The 17,351-nt window shown below is 42.3% G+C and overlaps 1 protein-coding gene across 1 annotated transcript; it reads left to right on the forward strand.

Moving 5' to 3' along the window:
• Window positions 1–2,325: 2,325 nt before the first annotated feature.
• Window positions 2,326–15,689, forward strand: LOC128692982 (transient receptor potential channel pyrexia). Its single transcript, XM_053782392.2, has 5 exons — window positions 2,326–3,765; window positions 10,445–10,643; window positions 10,894–10,976; window positions 11,673–11,916; window positions 15,166–15,689. The coding sequence occupies exons 1-5, from the start codon at window positions 2,473–2,475 to the stop codon at window positions 15,672–15,674; spliced, it is 2,328 nt and encodes a 775-aa protein (XP_053638367.2). The 5' UTR covers window positions 2,326–2,472; the 3' UTR covers window positions 15,675–15,689.
• Window positions 15,690–17,351: the final 1,662 nt, after the last annotated feature.

Below are 17,351 nucleotides of genomic sequence, written 5' to 3' on the forward strand. Positions count from 1 at the left end.
TATAGAATGATCACTGATATTAGTAGACATTATTTGTTCGCCGCCCCTGTTTACTCCGTCCCTTCTCTCTTTGCCTTCATTCGCTCTTGTCTTCTCTTCAGTTACCACCTTTCTATGTACATGTAGCATCTCACTTTTCCCTACCCCCCTGGGAAGTTCCAGCTGTTCGAGTCTGTTCTTTCTCTCTCCCTTGCTCAAAAGCCCAACTGTCTACGGTCGCTTCCCGCTCTCTTTTTCTTGACCACTTTCACTCTCATTCTCATGCCATTGCTGTGTACACAGATGGCTCTAAGTCTTCTGACGGCGTAGGATTCGCAGCAGTGTTTCCGGACAGTGTCGTACGAGGGCATTTACTATTTTCGGCTAGTATTTTTACTGCTGAATTGTATGCCATCCTTACAGCACTTATCCGTATTGCATCTATGCCTGTGTCATCATTTGTGGTTGTCTCAGACTCCCTTAGTGCTTTACAGGCTATACAGAAATTTGATACACCTCACCCCTTAGTCCTCCGTATCCAACTTTGGCTATGCCGCATCTTTACCAAGCATAAAGATATTGTTTTTTGTTGGGTCCCTGGTCATGTTGACGTACAGGGCAATGAACAGGCAGATACTGCTGCGCGGTCAGCAGTACATGACCTACCAGTTTCATGTAGAGGTATTCCATTTACGGACTATTTTGCTGCAATATCTTCCCACCTTCACACCCGTTGGCAACACCGTTGGTCTACTATGCTCGGCAACAAACTTCAATCTATTAAACCAAGTATAGGTTACTGGCCGTCTTCTTATCACCAGTGTCGAGGTTGGGAGACTACTCTCTCCTGTCTTCGCATTGGCCATACTCGTCTTACTTATGGATATCTCATGGAGAGGCGCCCTGCTCCTCTCTGTGAGAATTGCCAAGCTCCATTATCAGTCAGCCACATTCTGTTGGACTGCCCACTTTATCAACGAGCACGCAGAATTTACCTCCGTCGTCGTCTTTGCTCCGCTGCTCTCTCTTTACCTTCCCTTCTCGCTGATGGACCCACCTTTCATCCAGACTCTCTCATTGACTTTTTGACAACAACTGACTTACTTCACAAATTCTGATACCTTTAACCTTTTCTACTTCAATCTCTTGCTACCCTCTACCCCCGTACTATCCCCTGCCCTGCTGTTTTCTGTAACCTACTGATCATCCCTCCTCCCTTCTGCCATCCAATACCCTCGCTTCCTTCCCTACCCTGCAGCGCTGTATAGCCCTTGTGGCTTAGCGCTTCTTTTTGATTATAATAATAATAATGTGTCATGTACAGGACCCCCCCCCCCTTTTGCCTACATTTATGAAAAATTTACTGGCCAGAATTTAAACATAAATTAGACAGCTTATCTGAGGTTCCTGGAGTTGTCCTGTCATGTTGCCTGATACTAAAATTATGCAGGAATGCACATCCAACAATTTCACCTCCTATTTGAGAGGTGTCAGCCCAATTTTAACCTCTAGAGCACGAAAAATTCTTCCCATTATTCACAACGTCTGTTCAATTCAAACAATAATGGCGACTGCTTCTGCGCAGGCACAGCTTCCCGTTTTCAATAACATAAATTTTATTAAATACAGTATGGCCATCTATTTACATATAACTACTGTATTTCTGGAAAATATATACAGTATTTTCCACATATATGATTTTTCATTTTAATCGGCTTTTTCAATATGTAAAACAGCAGTGGTGTGACCCTTGTGGGTTTAGCGCTTAGATATAATTATAATCTCAAAATACATTGAATTACAGATCTGTTTTTGAAAAGGTTATATGACCTTTGTAAGCTTAGTACTTCCCCAGATTAAAATAAAAAAAAATGCTTCTGAAAAGGGCAAAGGCCTTGTTTTATATCATTTATTAATATGGAGATAATCTAATCAATATTTCTGGTATATACATTAAGGCAGAGGAACTGTGAGAGTTACAAATATTGTTATCTCTGTTACTCGTGAACCCCTCATGGAAGGTTCCTTGATGTTGGTGAGGGGCTCTTGATTTAGGGAATTGGATCTGTGCTCCAGTTCCCAGAATTAAGCCTGAATGCCTTCCACATCCCCCATCCCCCTGGGCGCTGTATAATCCTATGGGTTTAGCGCTTCCCCCTTGATTATAATAATAATAATATTACTCGTGAAAGAAGTAAGTGACCGATTTGTATCGTCACTGTTGTTATCAGGCAGGAAATGTTGCGCCCGAGGATGGACTAAATGTATTTCTGTCAATTACAATTTTAAATATTTTATGCAGTTGTTTTTATATTTAACCAGGTTCGCTGTATTTTTTTTTTCAATTACTGACTTTAAAACGTACGGGTAAGTATAAATAAATGATTATGTTTTTACATAATACAGTTCGGCAACTTTTGGAAGGGCAAACAATAAGTTTCAGGACTTGACAACGAGACAGAGAGGCAGTGTATGTCTGACTAGTTTGGTGCCATGACTTTCACCACTATAAGCCAGGAGGACTTGGTGACTGCTCTCAAAGAGGGCCGCGTAGATAAAGTGACCTCACTCCTACAGAACGACCCCGATTTTCTGACAACACCGGAGCCACAACCATGGCTACACCTTGCCATAAATGCCCCTGCCAATTGCCGTCGATTACTTCGCTTGCTTCTAGAAGCGGGTCTTTCGACGGATATCCCCGACAAAGCTGGAGTCACTGCTCTTCACTTGGCAGCTAATAAAGGCCGCGTGAAGTGCCTTCAGGAGCTTTTGCAGTGGAAGGCCAGTGTTGACATCAGAGATGATATAGGTCACACCCCCTTGCACTACGCCACCTTCAGTCGTCACAGGAAAGCTTTAACTTGCATTCATTTGCTAATTCGGGCAGGAGCTTCTCGTAATGTCCGCACTAATAAAGGATTCACTCCTCTTCACGTTGCAGCAGAAGTTGGCAACGTTGCTGCTGCAAGAGCTCTCTTGGATGAAGGGGCGTCGCCTACTGTCACAGACAACATAGGAAGGACATCTCTGCACTTAGCATCCACGACTGAAATGGTGGAAATTCTGCTGTCTGCTGGCGCTGATGTGACATGGGAAGACGCTGAGGGTGTCACTCCTTTAGACAGAGCCATCCATCACTTCCCTGCTCTCGCCCCCACATTACTGGGCGCCGGTGTGGCAGTTCAGGGCGATCGTCAAGACAGTGATCTCCGTGTGTTCTTCCACTTTAATATCATCAGTAGACAACAAAGCGAGGTTAAGCTATTAAACACCATGTCACATAAGGGTCATTACGATCTCTTAAAGCATCCACTGTGTGAAACATTCTTACATCTGAAATGGCTTCTCGTTTACCCACTTCTTTACCTCAAGTGGATAATATTTACAGGAGTGGTAGCATCACTGACTGCAAGCGTGTGTCTTAGGGCAAGCCTACCCTTTCCTCAGACTACTGAGAGTGACAAAGCTTGGCGAGACAATAACTACAGCGTGTTAACCTCTATTATAGTGCTACAGGTGGTGTCAGCTTTTCTTCTTGCTCTGTTGGTAGCGAGAATGGTCATGCAGATGTTGGTACTAAGGTCTCTCTTGTGGCGCCGAGTGGATAAATGTATGGAGTTGGTGTTTACTGTATGCTCGGCGATTCTCCTGGCGATGAAGGGGCCCCTAGAGCATTGGGAACGTCACCTGGGGACTCTCACCCTTCTGCTGGGCTGGTATAATGTCACCGTCCTTGTCGGCGACATCCCTTCAGTTGGTATTTACGTCCAAATGTTTCATACCGTGAGTAACCCCATTCATTATAGTGTTTAGAGAAGGGTGAAATAATGTCATTATATTTTAAAATTTAATACATCACAAGAATATAAAATTAATACTACTAACGCATTACAAAAATATAAAATTAATACCATTAATATTTGAGAACACTAAATGCTTTTTAACTAAGGTTCACCACTTTATACATATCTCATGCTCAATATATAATGTAAGCAGCTCCTCAATAAATATAATGATTATGATTTTAAACATGTTGAAAAACTGCTGAACTGCCTAGTGCATATCTGGCAGGCCTCTTGTATTCATGCATAACAGACATAAACGATAGTCATAATTCTTACATCAAGATACGATAAGTCTCTTAAGTCTGTCCAACAGAAATTCTTGTTGTGCAAGAAAGGTATAAAATACCGACAATATGAAAGTTAAGACACATGTGCAACATCTGGATATCTTTATTGTAGTAGACGTTTCGCCATCCAGTGGCTTTATCAATACAGATTCTAGGACATAATAGGAAGACAGTAGAACTATATACAAAAGATGAGGTAATCAGTCCCTCGGCCTTGGAGTTAGTGTTCACAGCATCGTGGTGGAGGAGAGTCTGGAGCAAAGGCAAGAAGACTGGCGCTTTTTATAGGCGTCAGTGAATGGGACGGGCAGCAGACGAGGGCGGTCACTGGTAGGCGGGATTCCCCAGTGGAAGTAGGTCCTTCCCAAAGAGATGGGTTAGTTGCAGCAGCCGTGAAGAAGGTCTTGTAGATGTCCTCTGAACCAAGATTCCATGATGTTGCACAACTTGTCAGACACTGCAACATCATGGAATCTTGGTTCAGAGGACATCTACAAGACCTTCTTCACGGCTGCTGCAACTAACCCATCTCTTTGGGAAGGACCTACTTCCACTGGGGAATCCCGCCTACCAGTGACCGCCCTCGTCTGCTGCCCGTCCCATTCACTGACGCCTATAAAAAGCGCCAGTCTTCTTGCCTTTGCTCCAGACTCTCCTCCACCACGATGCTGTGAACACTAACTCCAAGGCCGAGGGACTGATTACCTCATCTTTTGTATATAGTTCTACTGTCTTCCTATTATGTCCTAGAATCTGTATTGATAAAGCCACTGGATGGCGAAACGTCTACTACAATAAAGATATCCAGATGTTGCACATGTGTCTTAACTTTCAGAAATTCTTGTGTTGTTCCAGGGGCATAGAAGTGTAACGAAAGACTTCGAATTAGGAACCCCACAGGGAGGTATGCTCAGTCCAACCTTATTCAATTTTCTAGTTAATGCTTTACTAAATGCCAGCTTTACTAGTCAGCCCGATCGTTATATGATTAGCTTTGCTGCTGATATAATGATTCACACCACCGGATTTTCCAACACCCAAATGTACTAGCCGCCTGTCAGGACCTGGGGTTGATTATCTCCACTGAGAAAGCCCCTCAAGGAAGGTTCCTTGATGTTGGTGAGGGGCTCTTGATTTAGGGAATTGGATCTGAGCTCCAGTTCCCCGAATTAAGCCTGAATGCCTTCCACATCCCCCCCCCCAGGCGCTGTATAATCCTCCGGGTTTAGCGCTTCCCCTTGATTATAATAATAATAATCCACTGAGAAAACTAAGATACTCAGCAGGCGTCCTCGACAGAGAGGTACAGTTCGCCGGATCCAGTAGCTGTATTTCCCTTTTCTATACCCTTACACCCCTCAAGGGAGGTTCCTTGACTCTGGTGAGGGGCTCTTGATCTAGGGAATTGGATTTGTGCTCTGGTTCCCCAAATTGAGACTTTACTTTCCATCCCCTACCCCCCACGTGCGCTGTATAATCTTACGGGTTTAGCACTTCCCCATGATTATAATAATAATAATTGTTTACCTGGAGAGAGTTCCGGGGGTCAACGCCCCCGCGGCCCGGTCTGTGACCAGGCCTCCTGGTGGATCAGAGCCTGATCAACCAGGCTGTTACTGCTGGCTGCACGCAAACCAACGTACGAGCCACAGCCCGGCTGATCAGGAACCGACTTTAGGTGCTTGTCCAGTGCCAGCTTGAAGACTGCCAGGGGTCTGTTGGTAATCCCCCTTATGTATGCTGGGAGGCAGTTGAACAGTCTCGGGCCCCTGACACTTATTGTATGGTCTCTTAACGTGCTAGTGACACCCCTGCTTTTCATTGGGGGGATGTTGCATCGTCTGCCAAGTCTTTTGCTTTCGTAGTGAGTGATTTTCGTGTGCAAGTTCGGTACTAGTCCCTCTAGGATTTTCCAGGTGTATATAATCATGTATCTCTCCCGCCTGCGTTCCAGGGAATACAGGTTTAGGAACCTCAAGCGCTCCCAGTAATTGAGGTGTTTTATCTCCGTTATGCGCGCCGTGAAGGTTCTCTGTACATTTTCTAGGTCAGCAATTTCACCTGCCTTGAAAGGTGCTGTTAGTGTGCAGCAATATTCCAGCCTAGATAGAACAAGTGACCTGAAGAGTGTCATCATGGGCTTGGCATCCCTAGTTTTGAAGGTTCTCATTATCCATCCTGTCATTTTTCTAGCAGATGCGATTGATACAATGTTATGGTCCTTGAAGGTGAGATCCTCCGACATGATCACTCCCAGGTCTTTGACGTTGGTGTTTCGCTCTATTTTGTGGCCAGAATTTGTTTTGTACTCTGATGAAGATTTAATTTCCTCATGTTTACCATATCTGAGTAATTGAAATTTCTCATCGTTGAACTTCATATTGTTTTCTGCAGCCCACTGAAAGATTTGGTTGATGTCCGCCTGGAGCCTTGCAGTGTCTGCAATGGAAGACACTGTCATGCAGATTCGGGTGTCATCTGCAAAGGAAGACACGGTGCTGTGGCTGACATCCTTGTCTATGTCGGATATGAGGATGAGGAACAAGATGGGAGCGAGTACTGTGCCTTGTGGAACAGAGCTTTTCACCGTAGCTGCCTCGGACTTTACTCTGTTGACGACTACTCTCTGTGTTCTGTTAGTGAGGAAATTATAGATCCATCGACCGACTTTTCCTGTTATTCCTTTAGCACGCATTTTGTGCGCTATTACGCCATGGTCACACTTGTCGAAGGCTTTTGCAAAGTCTGTATATATTACATCTGCATTCTTTTTGTCTTCTAGTGCATCTAGGACCTTGTCGTAGTGATCCAATAGTTGAGACAGACAGGAGCGACCTGTTCTAAACCCATGTTGCCCTGGGTTGTGTAACTGATGGGTTTCTAGATGGGTGGTGATCTTGCTTCTTAGGACCCTTTCAAAGATTTTTATGATATGGGATGTTAGTGCTATCGGTCTGTAGTTCTTTGCTGTTGCTTTACTGCCCCCTTTGTGGAGTGGGGCTATGTCTGTTGTTTTTAGTAACTGTGGGACGACCCCCGTGTCCATGCTCCCTCTCCATAGGATGGAAAAGGCTCGTGATAGGGGCTTCTTGCAGTTCTTGATGAACACGGAGTTCCATGAGTCTGGCCCTGGGGCAGAGTGCATGGGCATGTCATTTATCGCCTGTTCGAAGTCATTTGGCGTCAGGATAACATCGGATAGGCTTGTGTTAACCAAATTCTGTGGCTCTCTCATAAAAAATTCATTTTGATCTTCGACTCTCAGTCTGGTTAGCGGCTTGCTAAAAACTGAGTCATATTGGGACTTGAGTAGCTCACTCATTTCCTTGCTGTCATCTGTGTAGGACCCATCTTGTTTAAGTAGGGGCCCAATACTGGACGTTGTTCTCGACTTTGATTTGGCATAGGAGAAGAAATACTTTGGGTTTCTTTCGATTTCATTTATGGCTTTTAGTTCTTCCCGCGATTCCTGACTCCTATAAGATTCCTTTAGCTTAAGTTCGATGCTTGCTATTTCTCTGACCAGTGTCTCCCTACGCATTTCAGATATATTGACCTCTTTTAGCCGCTCTGTTATTCTTTTCCGTCGCCTGTAAAGGGAGCGCCTGTCTCTTTCTATTTTACATCTACTCCTCCTTTTTCTTAGAGGAATAAGCCTTGTGCATACATCGAGTGCCACCAAGTTAATCTGTTCTAGGCATAAGTTGGGGTCTGTGTTGCTTAGTATATCTTCCCAGCTTATATCGGTTAGGACTTGGTTTACTTGGTCCCACTTTTGAATGTTTTGGACTGTTATATAGATATAGAAGAGAATATATCTTAATCATCACTCACCAGTTTGACTGGAGATTAAGGTGTATCATACTCAGAAAACCTCACTGTCTAAATACATGAAAATAACAACTGGCCAGAATTAAACATAACAGACTTATCTGAGGTTCCTGGAGCTGTCTTGTCCAGTCACCTGATATCTCAAGTTATGCAGGAATGCACATCCAACAATTTCGCCTCCTATTTGAGAGGTGTCAGCCCAATTTTAACCTCCAGCAGCATTACAAAATCTCTTCCCATTACACTAACGTTTACTTAAGCTCATTCAAAATTTTCCACAAGGATATTGACATATATTCCACTAAGGATTCAACAGCTTTGAAGGCTTCGTTTACCGAAGCTGGAGTTACTACGCTTGGGAATTATCATTTCTCAAGATGGCCTGTTCCACACAGGATATCGTTATCGTTAAAGAGAGACAAGAAAAACTATAAAGCAAAATAAAATTTATAATAATATATAACATCCATATACATATAACTACATGGGCTACATCGGCTCCCAAGGAACCAACATCCAGGAGAGAAGGATCCACAAACATCCTGTCAACATCCACTATAATGTCATTATCGCCACAAAATGTAGGCAACGCTTACTCATGCAAACAAAGCAGTGACATACTTTCCTATATGCTGCACTGCTATGTGGAGATATTCAAAGCTATCCAAGATAGGAAAAGTGGATATATTCAAAACAATCTAAGACCTAAAACGCGGTGATAGTGAAAGTAATCCATGATCCGAAACAAAGAGATATTAAAAAAAAATCCGTGAAGATACGATCCTGAAAAGGGGCTCGTGAAGAATTAAGCCTGAATGCCTTCCACATAAGGCGCTGTATAATCCACGATCTGATCTGAAACATGGATATATTGAAAATAATCCGTGACCAGAAACGTGGAGATATTCAAAGCAATCCAGGACCGGAAATGCGGAGATATTCAAAGTAATCCAGAACTTGAAACGAAGAGATATTCAAAGCAATCCAGGACCGGACACGGAGATATTCAAAACAATCCGCGACCTGGAATGTGGATTCAGAACAATCCGCGACCTGGAATGTGGATTCAGAACAATCTGCGACCTGGAATGTGGATTCAGAACAATCCTCGACCTGGAATGTGGATTTAGAACAATCCTCGACCTGGAATGTGGATTCAGAACAATCCTCGACCTGGAATGTGGATTCAGAACAATCCTCGACCTGGAATGTGGATTCAGAACAATCCGCGACCTGGAATGAGCGTGACGATGCATAAAAGGCACGTGGAATGTCCTTTTGTTCACTGAGGTATTGGGAAAATAATTTGTAGGCTCACCATTACCTGTGATTTAAGTGAAATGTGAGTACATGCGAAATGTAAGAATTTCATAAATGATGATCAGGTAGAAAACAACAAACTCTTGTCATAAATTCTGTAGTAAACTAGCTAGTCTCACCTGAAAAACAGGAAGCAGATTAAGAAAGCTTGTACTACCGAATCGGAATCCTTGCAGGTATTATGTGGAACTCCATAATGTAGCATCATGCCTCATATTCTTTCTTGTGCATTGTGAATGACATGACGATTAGTGTGAAATGCAAATTCTACTAGTGGGTCTTTCAGTGTATGTCCAGAGATTAAGCTTATCACTCGACTATATATACCCGGATCCTAGAGTTGTTTGTATTCACCTAATTGTGGTTGCAGGGGTCGATACTCAGCTCCTGGCCCCGCCTTTTCAATGATTTTTTTTTTTTACACAGGGTTTGACAAGGTTAAGGATCCCTAGCTTTATTGACAGCTATTTACAGGTTAAGGATTCCTAACTTTATTTGCAAGCTAAGAGCTGTTACCTACATCAGCTCATTTGAAAGCATTTTTATTGTTATGAGACATACAAGTAGGGAACAGGATGAAGTTGGAGCCATCTGTGGGCCAGCATTTTCATTTGATCAACTGACTTTATCTCGTTGACATCATTATGCTCTCTCTCTCTCTCTCTCTCTCTCTCTCTCTCTCTCTCTCTCTCTCTCTCTCTCTCTCTCTCTCTCTCTCTCTCTCTCTCTCTCTCGCTCTCTCTCTCTCTCTCTCTCTCTCTCTCTCTGATCCCTGAGCTTTGCCATACCTCGTCTTAAAGCTATGTATGGCTCCTTCTTCTCAGTGTGTATGTACTGAGCTCATTTTGATCCCTCTTTTTGTGATTTAAGTATTCTTGACTGGTGAAGAGGTAATATACAGCCTTAATGATCCTCGTTTAATCGAGAGGCTTTAAACTTAGTTAACTAACCAACTTTATCCTTATATTAGGTATTAGACTGGTTGTGTACAGGTGATACGCAGCCTTAATGACAATTATGCGTTCGATAGGATTAAAATCAAACAAGCCAACATACCAGTAAACCAGGAAAATATAGTGGTATAACCAAGCTGTGTTATGACGATGATGGTTATTCCTGTTACATTCTTAAAGCTTGTAGATAAAGCATGAAATTCACACGAAGTATTGCATGTTGCAGGTTGCAAGAAGGATAATTAAATTCACAGCTGTGTTCTCGTCACTGATCATTGGCTTTGCTATCAGTTTCCACTTGGCATTTGAAAAGGCAGAGGCATTCCAAACTGTCTGGTTGTCTAGCCTCAAGGTGCTTGCCATGATGGTGGGAGAACTAGACTTTCATGAGATCTTAGGAACCAACGCCTCGCAAGCCCTACCAGGTAAGCAATATTCAACTTATATAATAATGATTCATTTATTATGCATATCTTATTCCACTTAAAGTAAAAAAAAATGTAAATGTTGCCACAAAAAGGATTGAGTCAAAAGCTTTTGCCTTTACTGAATTAAAATCCAAAAAGAATACTCATATATACATAATGTATTATTAATCTTATTTCATTAAAACACTGGATGCAGAGAATATTGGGAATAGTGTTTATTAACGAAGTTTGTGTGGATATATTCCAGTGACATCAGAAGTAGTGTTTGTGGCGTTTGTGTTGCTCATAACAATAGTCATCGCAAATCTACTGGTCGGCCTCGCAGTCCAGGTTGGTTCTCTACTGCATTACCCATTATGTACCTCTGTAATCCTTTGACTACCACCCACAGGATGGGTATGTGGTGCATAATAAAGATGCTAAACGTAAACTAACAAATATCCTTTCTAATCCATTATGTACCTCTGTAATCGGTAAATACCTTTGTAACTTGTCATGATTGTGACTAGACCTACCTGGAGTTCATTACCTTTGTAAATTGTGAATTCATTACCTTTGTAAATTGTGAATTCATTACCTCTGTAACTTACTCAGCTATCAAAACTTCGAGGCCCAGTCCCTGGACCCATTATGTACCTCTGTAATCTTTTGACTACCGCCCACAGGATGGGTATGGGGTGCATAATAAACATATTAAACTAACTAATCCAAATTTATCTAACTGGAATTATTCCTGCGCATCCAGTCTTTGATATTTTCAACACACCTAATTGATTCTTCCTCTTATTCTCATTATTATTGTTGTTATTATTAAAACAAGTAGTAAACACGTACGAGTCATACAGCAAATTGTGGACTTACGTATAATGGTTTATACTATTTTGAAAGGACCCCAATGGAAATAAGTCACTCTGACTTTTTTGGGTTATCCTAGGTTCTCTGCACATATGCTGCTATGTATGATAATCTATGTAACTGTATTTGTGTATACCTGAATAAACTTACTTGAATACTTCTTGCACACAGGATATCCACGATTTATGGAAGGTTGCTGGTGTGCGTCGCCTGGCACTCACTGTGGAACATGAAGCCTCGGTGGATCTAATGTTATCTTCTCGCCTCTTCACTTGCTTATTATCCCACAAGCTCTTGGCTCGCTTGACCAAACGGTTTTCACTTCTGCAACAATTCCCATCAAGATTTCTCTCTCTGTTAACCCCAAGAAAACATACACTGGCAACCTTGCAATGGTGGACATTTAAAGAAGCAGGTAAAATTATAATGCAAAATGTTATACTGCTGTTGTTCTTATCATCATCATCATCATCATCATCATCATCATCATCATCATCATCATCATCATCATCATCATCATCATCATCAGCATCATCATCATCATCAGCATCATCATCATCATCATCATCATCATCATCATCATCATCATCATCATCATCATCATCATCATCATCATCATCATCATCATCATCATCATCATCATCATCATCATCATCATCATCATCATCATCATCATCATCATCATGGGAAAGTTCTCAACCGGTAGGTTTACACAATCAGGTTTGATCTTAGAACGGAAGGGTAGCTCCAGTTTCTTGGATTAAGAGCCCTTAACCACCCTTGTGGCATCCCCTATGAGAGAAATGCTATTAAACTTAAAATTACAGTACATACAATATTATTATTAGATTCATAAGGAATACTAAACTAGTATTATTATATTTCAAAACAAACTACCTATTGGTAGTTACGGAAGTTTAGTTTAATATGTTTATTATGCGCCCCAAACCCATCCTGTGGGCGGTAGTCAAATGATTACAGAGGTACATAATGGGTCCAGGGACTGGGCCCCAAAGTTTTGATAGCTGAGCAAGTTACAAAGGTAATGGACTCGCAAGTTACAAAGTAATGAATCATGTTACAATCATGAACAAATTGTATAGTAATGAGCAATTCACACGTCCACACCCGGTCACAACTGTAATGAGTTATTAGTACAAATATTGTTGGGTCACACACACACACACACACACACACACACACACACACACACACACACACACACACACACACACACACACACACACACACACACACACGAAGAAAGGTTAAAGGAAATCAGTCAGACGACACTGGAGGACAGGAGGGTTAGGGGTGACGTGATAACGACATACAAAATACTGCGTGGAATAGATAAGGTGGACAGAGACAGGATGTTCCAGAGATGGGACACAGAAACAAGGGGTCACAATTGAAAGTTGAAGACTCAGATGAGTCAAAGGGATGTTAGGAAGTATTTCTTCAGCCATATAGTTGTTATGAAGTGGAATAGTCTGGCAAGTGATGTAGTGGAGGCAGGAACCATACATAGTTTTAAGACGAGGTATAATAAAGCTCATGGTGCAGGGAGAGGGAGGACCTAGTAGCGGTCAGTGGAGAGGCGGAGCCAGGAGCTGAGTCTCGACCCCTGCAACCACAGTTAGGTGAGTACACACACACACACAAATGACACACACACACACACACATACACACACACACACACACACACACACACACACACACACACACACACACACACACACACATGGAAAATGACAAATGTAGTCCCAATTTTTAAAAAGGGAGACAGACATGAGGCACTAAACTACAGACCTGTATCTCTAACGTGTATAGTATGCAAGGTCATGGAGAAGATCATCAGGAGGAGAGTGGTGGGGCACCTGGAAAGAAACAAGTGTATAATTGACAACCAGCACGGTTTCAGGGAAGGAAAATCCTGTGTCACAAACCTACTAGAGTTTTATGACAAGGTGACAGAAGTAAGACAAGAGAGAGAGGGGTGGATCGACTGCGTATTTTTGGACTGCAAGAAGGCTTTCGACACAGTTCCTCACAAGAGGTTACTGCAAAAGCTAGAGGACCAGGCACACATAACAGGAAAGGCACTGCAATGGATCAGAGAATATCTGACAGGGAGGAAACAACGAGTCATGGTACGCGACGAGGTGTCAGAGTGGGCGCCTGTGACAAGCGGGGTTCCACAGGGGTCAGTCCTAGGACCTGTGCTGTTCTTGGTATACGTGAACGACATAACGGAAGGGATAGACTCAGAAGTGTCCTTGTTTGCAGACGATGTGAAGTTAATGAGAAGAATCGAATCGGACGAGGATCAGGCAGGACTACAAAGAGATCTGGACAGGCTACAAGCCTGGTCCAGCAACTGGCTCCTTGAATTTAACCCTGCCAAATGCAAAGTCATGAAGATTGGGGAAGGGCAAAGAAGACCGCAGACACAATATAGTTTAGATGGCCAAAGACTGCAAACCTCACTAAAGGAAAAAGATCTGGGGGTGAGTATAACACCGAGCATATCTCCTGAGGCGCACATCAATCAGATAACTGCTGCAGCATACGGGCGCCTGGCAAACCTACGGATAGCGTTCCGATACCTCAGTAAGGATTCGTTTAAGACTCTGTACACCATCTACGTCAGGCCCATACTGGAGTATGCAGCACCAGTTTGGAATCCACACCTAGTCAAGCACGTCAAGAAATTAGAGAAAGTGCAAAGGTTTGCAACAAGACTAGTCCCAGAGCTACGGGGATTGTCCTATGAAGAAAGGTTGAGGGAAATCGGCCTGACGACACTGGAGGCCAGGAGGGTCAGGGGAGACATGATAACGACATATAAAATACTGCGCGGAATAGACGAGGTGGACAAAGACGGGATGTTCCAGAGATGGGACACAGACACAAGAGGTCACAATTGGAAGTTGAAGACTCAGATGAATCAAAGGGATGTTAGGAAGTATTTCTTCAGTCATAGAGTAGTCAGGCCATGGAATAGCCTAGAAAGTGATGTGGTGGAGGCAGGAACCATACATAGTTTTAAGGCGAGGTATGATAGAGCTCATGGGGCAGGGAGAGAGAGGACCTAGTAGCAATCAGCGAAGAGGCGGGGCCAGGAGCTGTGACTCGACCCCTGCAACCACAAATAGGTGAGTACAAATAGGTGAGTACACACACACACACATTGCTTAAGTAATCATATATTTTTAATTTTCATTTATCACTTAGTGCCACATCTTGTAGTTCTTTCTGTTATTCAGGAAAAGTTTTATTCTTTGTGCACCTTCTTTCCTTGATTCTATAACTGTTTTCATCATTATTTCGATAATTATGAGGAACCTCTAAACCAATAAGGAGCCATACATTGTGTTTGCATCAAGTCTTCGATTTTTTCCTACTGCTGGTACTAAAAAATCATATTTATCAATTTTATTATGACCTTGTGATAATCATATCTCATCTTTCATGGTCTAAGTGGTTATCATATCATGTTTACGTATTTAAAAAAAAACATTGTATTATTTTCATCTTTTCTTCATAATTCACATTTTAGGTAAAATTTATAACACAGTAGAACATAAATTGGATGTATCAGATGTATCTTAAGACCATTTTAGCAAGGCGGTTTAAAAAAAAATTCTCTATTTTAACAGCCTATAAAAAATATGGACAGATGAACCGCTTCAACGTTTTTATACGTCCATATGACCCAGTCGACCCTGAGCAAGTATATTGCAAAATATCCCGCAAACAAGAGGGGATTCCTTCCGGCTACAAGCTACCATCTTGGATAATCAGAAACACCAAAATCTTCCTTGAGAATGGTATCCGTCTGGGCACAAGTCGTGCAGAGTTAGTGCAGAGTTATGATAGTGATGAGAGTAGTAATTGTGAAGGTGAGGACAGTATTAATGACAATAGTAGTTGGGATGCGATTACTGAGGATAGTTTTAGTGAAGGTGACAACCTTATGATTACAGGTTTTGATACTATTGATGCTGTTGCTAATAAGACTAATGATATTCTTAATATTTCCAGTGAAAGTGATCATTTATCCTTAGTTAAACTTCAGGATCAAATAAATGACTTAAAACAATCCATAGCAAATATAAATTATCTCGCCGAGGGAAACTGCAAAGTTAAATACGAGACAACGATATAATTTTTTTTTATTTTGTATGGTCATATATATATATATATATATATATATATATATATATATATATATATATATATATATATATATATATATATATATATATATATATATATATATGTATGTATATATAAAGAACTCAACGGGCTTCCACATGCATAAATTGTCATTTCTGTGGAAATTGGTGTCACGCCCCTTGTGCAGATATCCAAGAACTAGCTACAAGCAGTATTAAAACAGGGAAGTGTTTTTGGGTATGCCCAAATGAGATAAATCTGTGGACTAAAATCACAAGGGTATTAAAAGAGGTCAACATCAAAGCTGCTTTCATAGAAAACCTGGAAGCTTTCTACAACAGATGGGAACATAAAAAGTCCGGGCTGAATGGTACTGCCCTTGATACTGGCCATGTAGTCAGAAACTGTAAGGCTGGAGATGATGTCCTGGTAGTCAGTAAATGGGGGGCTGATAGTGCTGTCCTGGGAGACAGTAATGGGGAAGCTGGAGGTGCTGTCCTGGGAGACAGTAATGGTGAAGCTGGAGGTGCTGTCCTGGGAGACAGTAATGGTGAAGCTGGAGATGCTGTCCTGGGAGACAGTAATGGGGAAGCTGGAGATGCTGTCCTGGGAGACAGTAATGGTGAAGCTGGAGATTTTGTCCAGGTAGTCGGGAATTATACGCAGGAAGGAATACATATAAATGACCTCATAGGGGACAGGAGCCATAGTAGGGAAACAAGTGTAGTCAAAGATAAGATAAAACCAATATTGCAAACTAGAAATACCGCAGGAAATAGCAAACAAGAGGACTCCACTAGCAATAGTGAGGATATATTACCAAAAACAACTGGTGGGAGCTCCATTGTTGGTGCTAGGGAGGATAGAAGTAAGACAGGGAAACATGCACCAACAGGGAATACAGTCACAGAAACCCAAGGCAAACGGAAACCAAGCCTGTGCACATACTATGCACTCGGTATCTGCTGGCATGGGAAATCTGGAAAAACAGATGGGACGTGCAACTATGACCACCCTAGAAAATGCCATGCCCATATGACAACAGGAAAATGCAAACTCCCTTCCTGTAAGCTTTTTCACCCTGAACTGTGTACCTCTTCAGTACAGGAAAGACTGTGCTATAACTTAAATTGCCAGGCATACCATCTAAAGGGGACAAAAAGATACAAAACATCCAGGCCATGGGAAAACCTGGGTAGCCACAGCCACTCAAGAGGGAGAGGTTTTTTAGTGCCAGGAAGGAAAAAAAACTGGCAGGAAATGGCAGAAATCGTACACCAAATCCAGTCATTCCTGGAGTGGAACCACAGTCGATGGCCTCCACTCCAAACCAACAGATACAGATACTAATGCCGGAAAAAAAATCCCCCCCCAGTACCAACAATACCACCAGTCCGATAACATTCTTCTTTGCAAATATACAGGGTCTAAAGCCAGCAACAAACAACAAAATACCTTTCATCCGTGGACTGCTTGCAGAGGCAAAGGCAATGTTCGCGGCTTTCACTGAGACCCACATAAAGGATCACTTGGACAACGAAATATGGATCCCAGGTTACAACCTATACAGATGTGACAGAGTGAACAGGCAAAAGGGGGGGGGGGGGGTTGGCCTGTACATTGCAGAGTCACTTGTTTGCACAGAACTGCTAAATGCCTCAAATGA

The sequence above is a fragment of the Cherax quadricarinatus genome, chromosome 38, assembly GCF_038502225.1.
Source record: "Cherax quadricarinatus isolate ZL_2023a chromosome 38, ASM3850222v1, whole genome shotgun sequence".
In the NCBI taxonomy this organism is placed as follows: Eukaryota; Metazoa; Arthropoda; class Malacostraca; order Decapoda; family Parastacidae; genus Cherax; species Cherax quadricarinatus.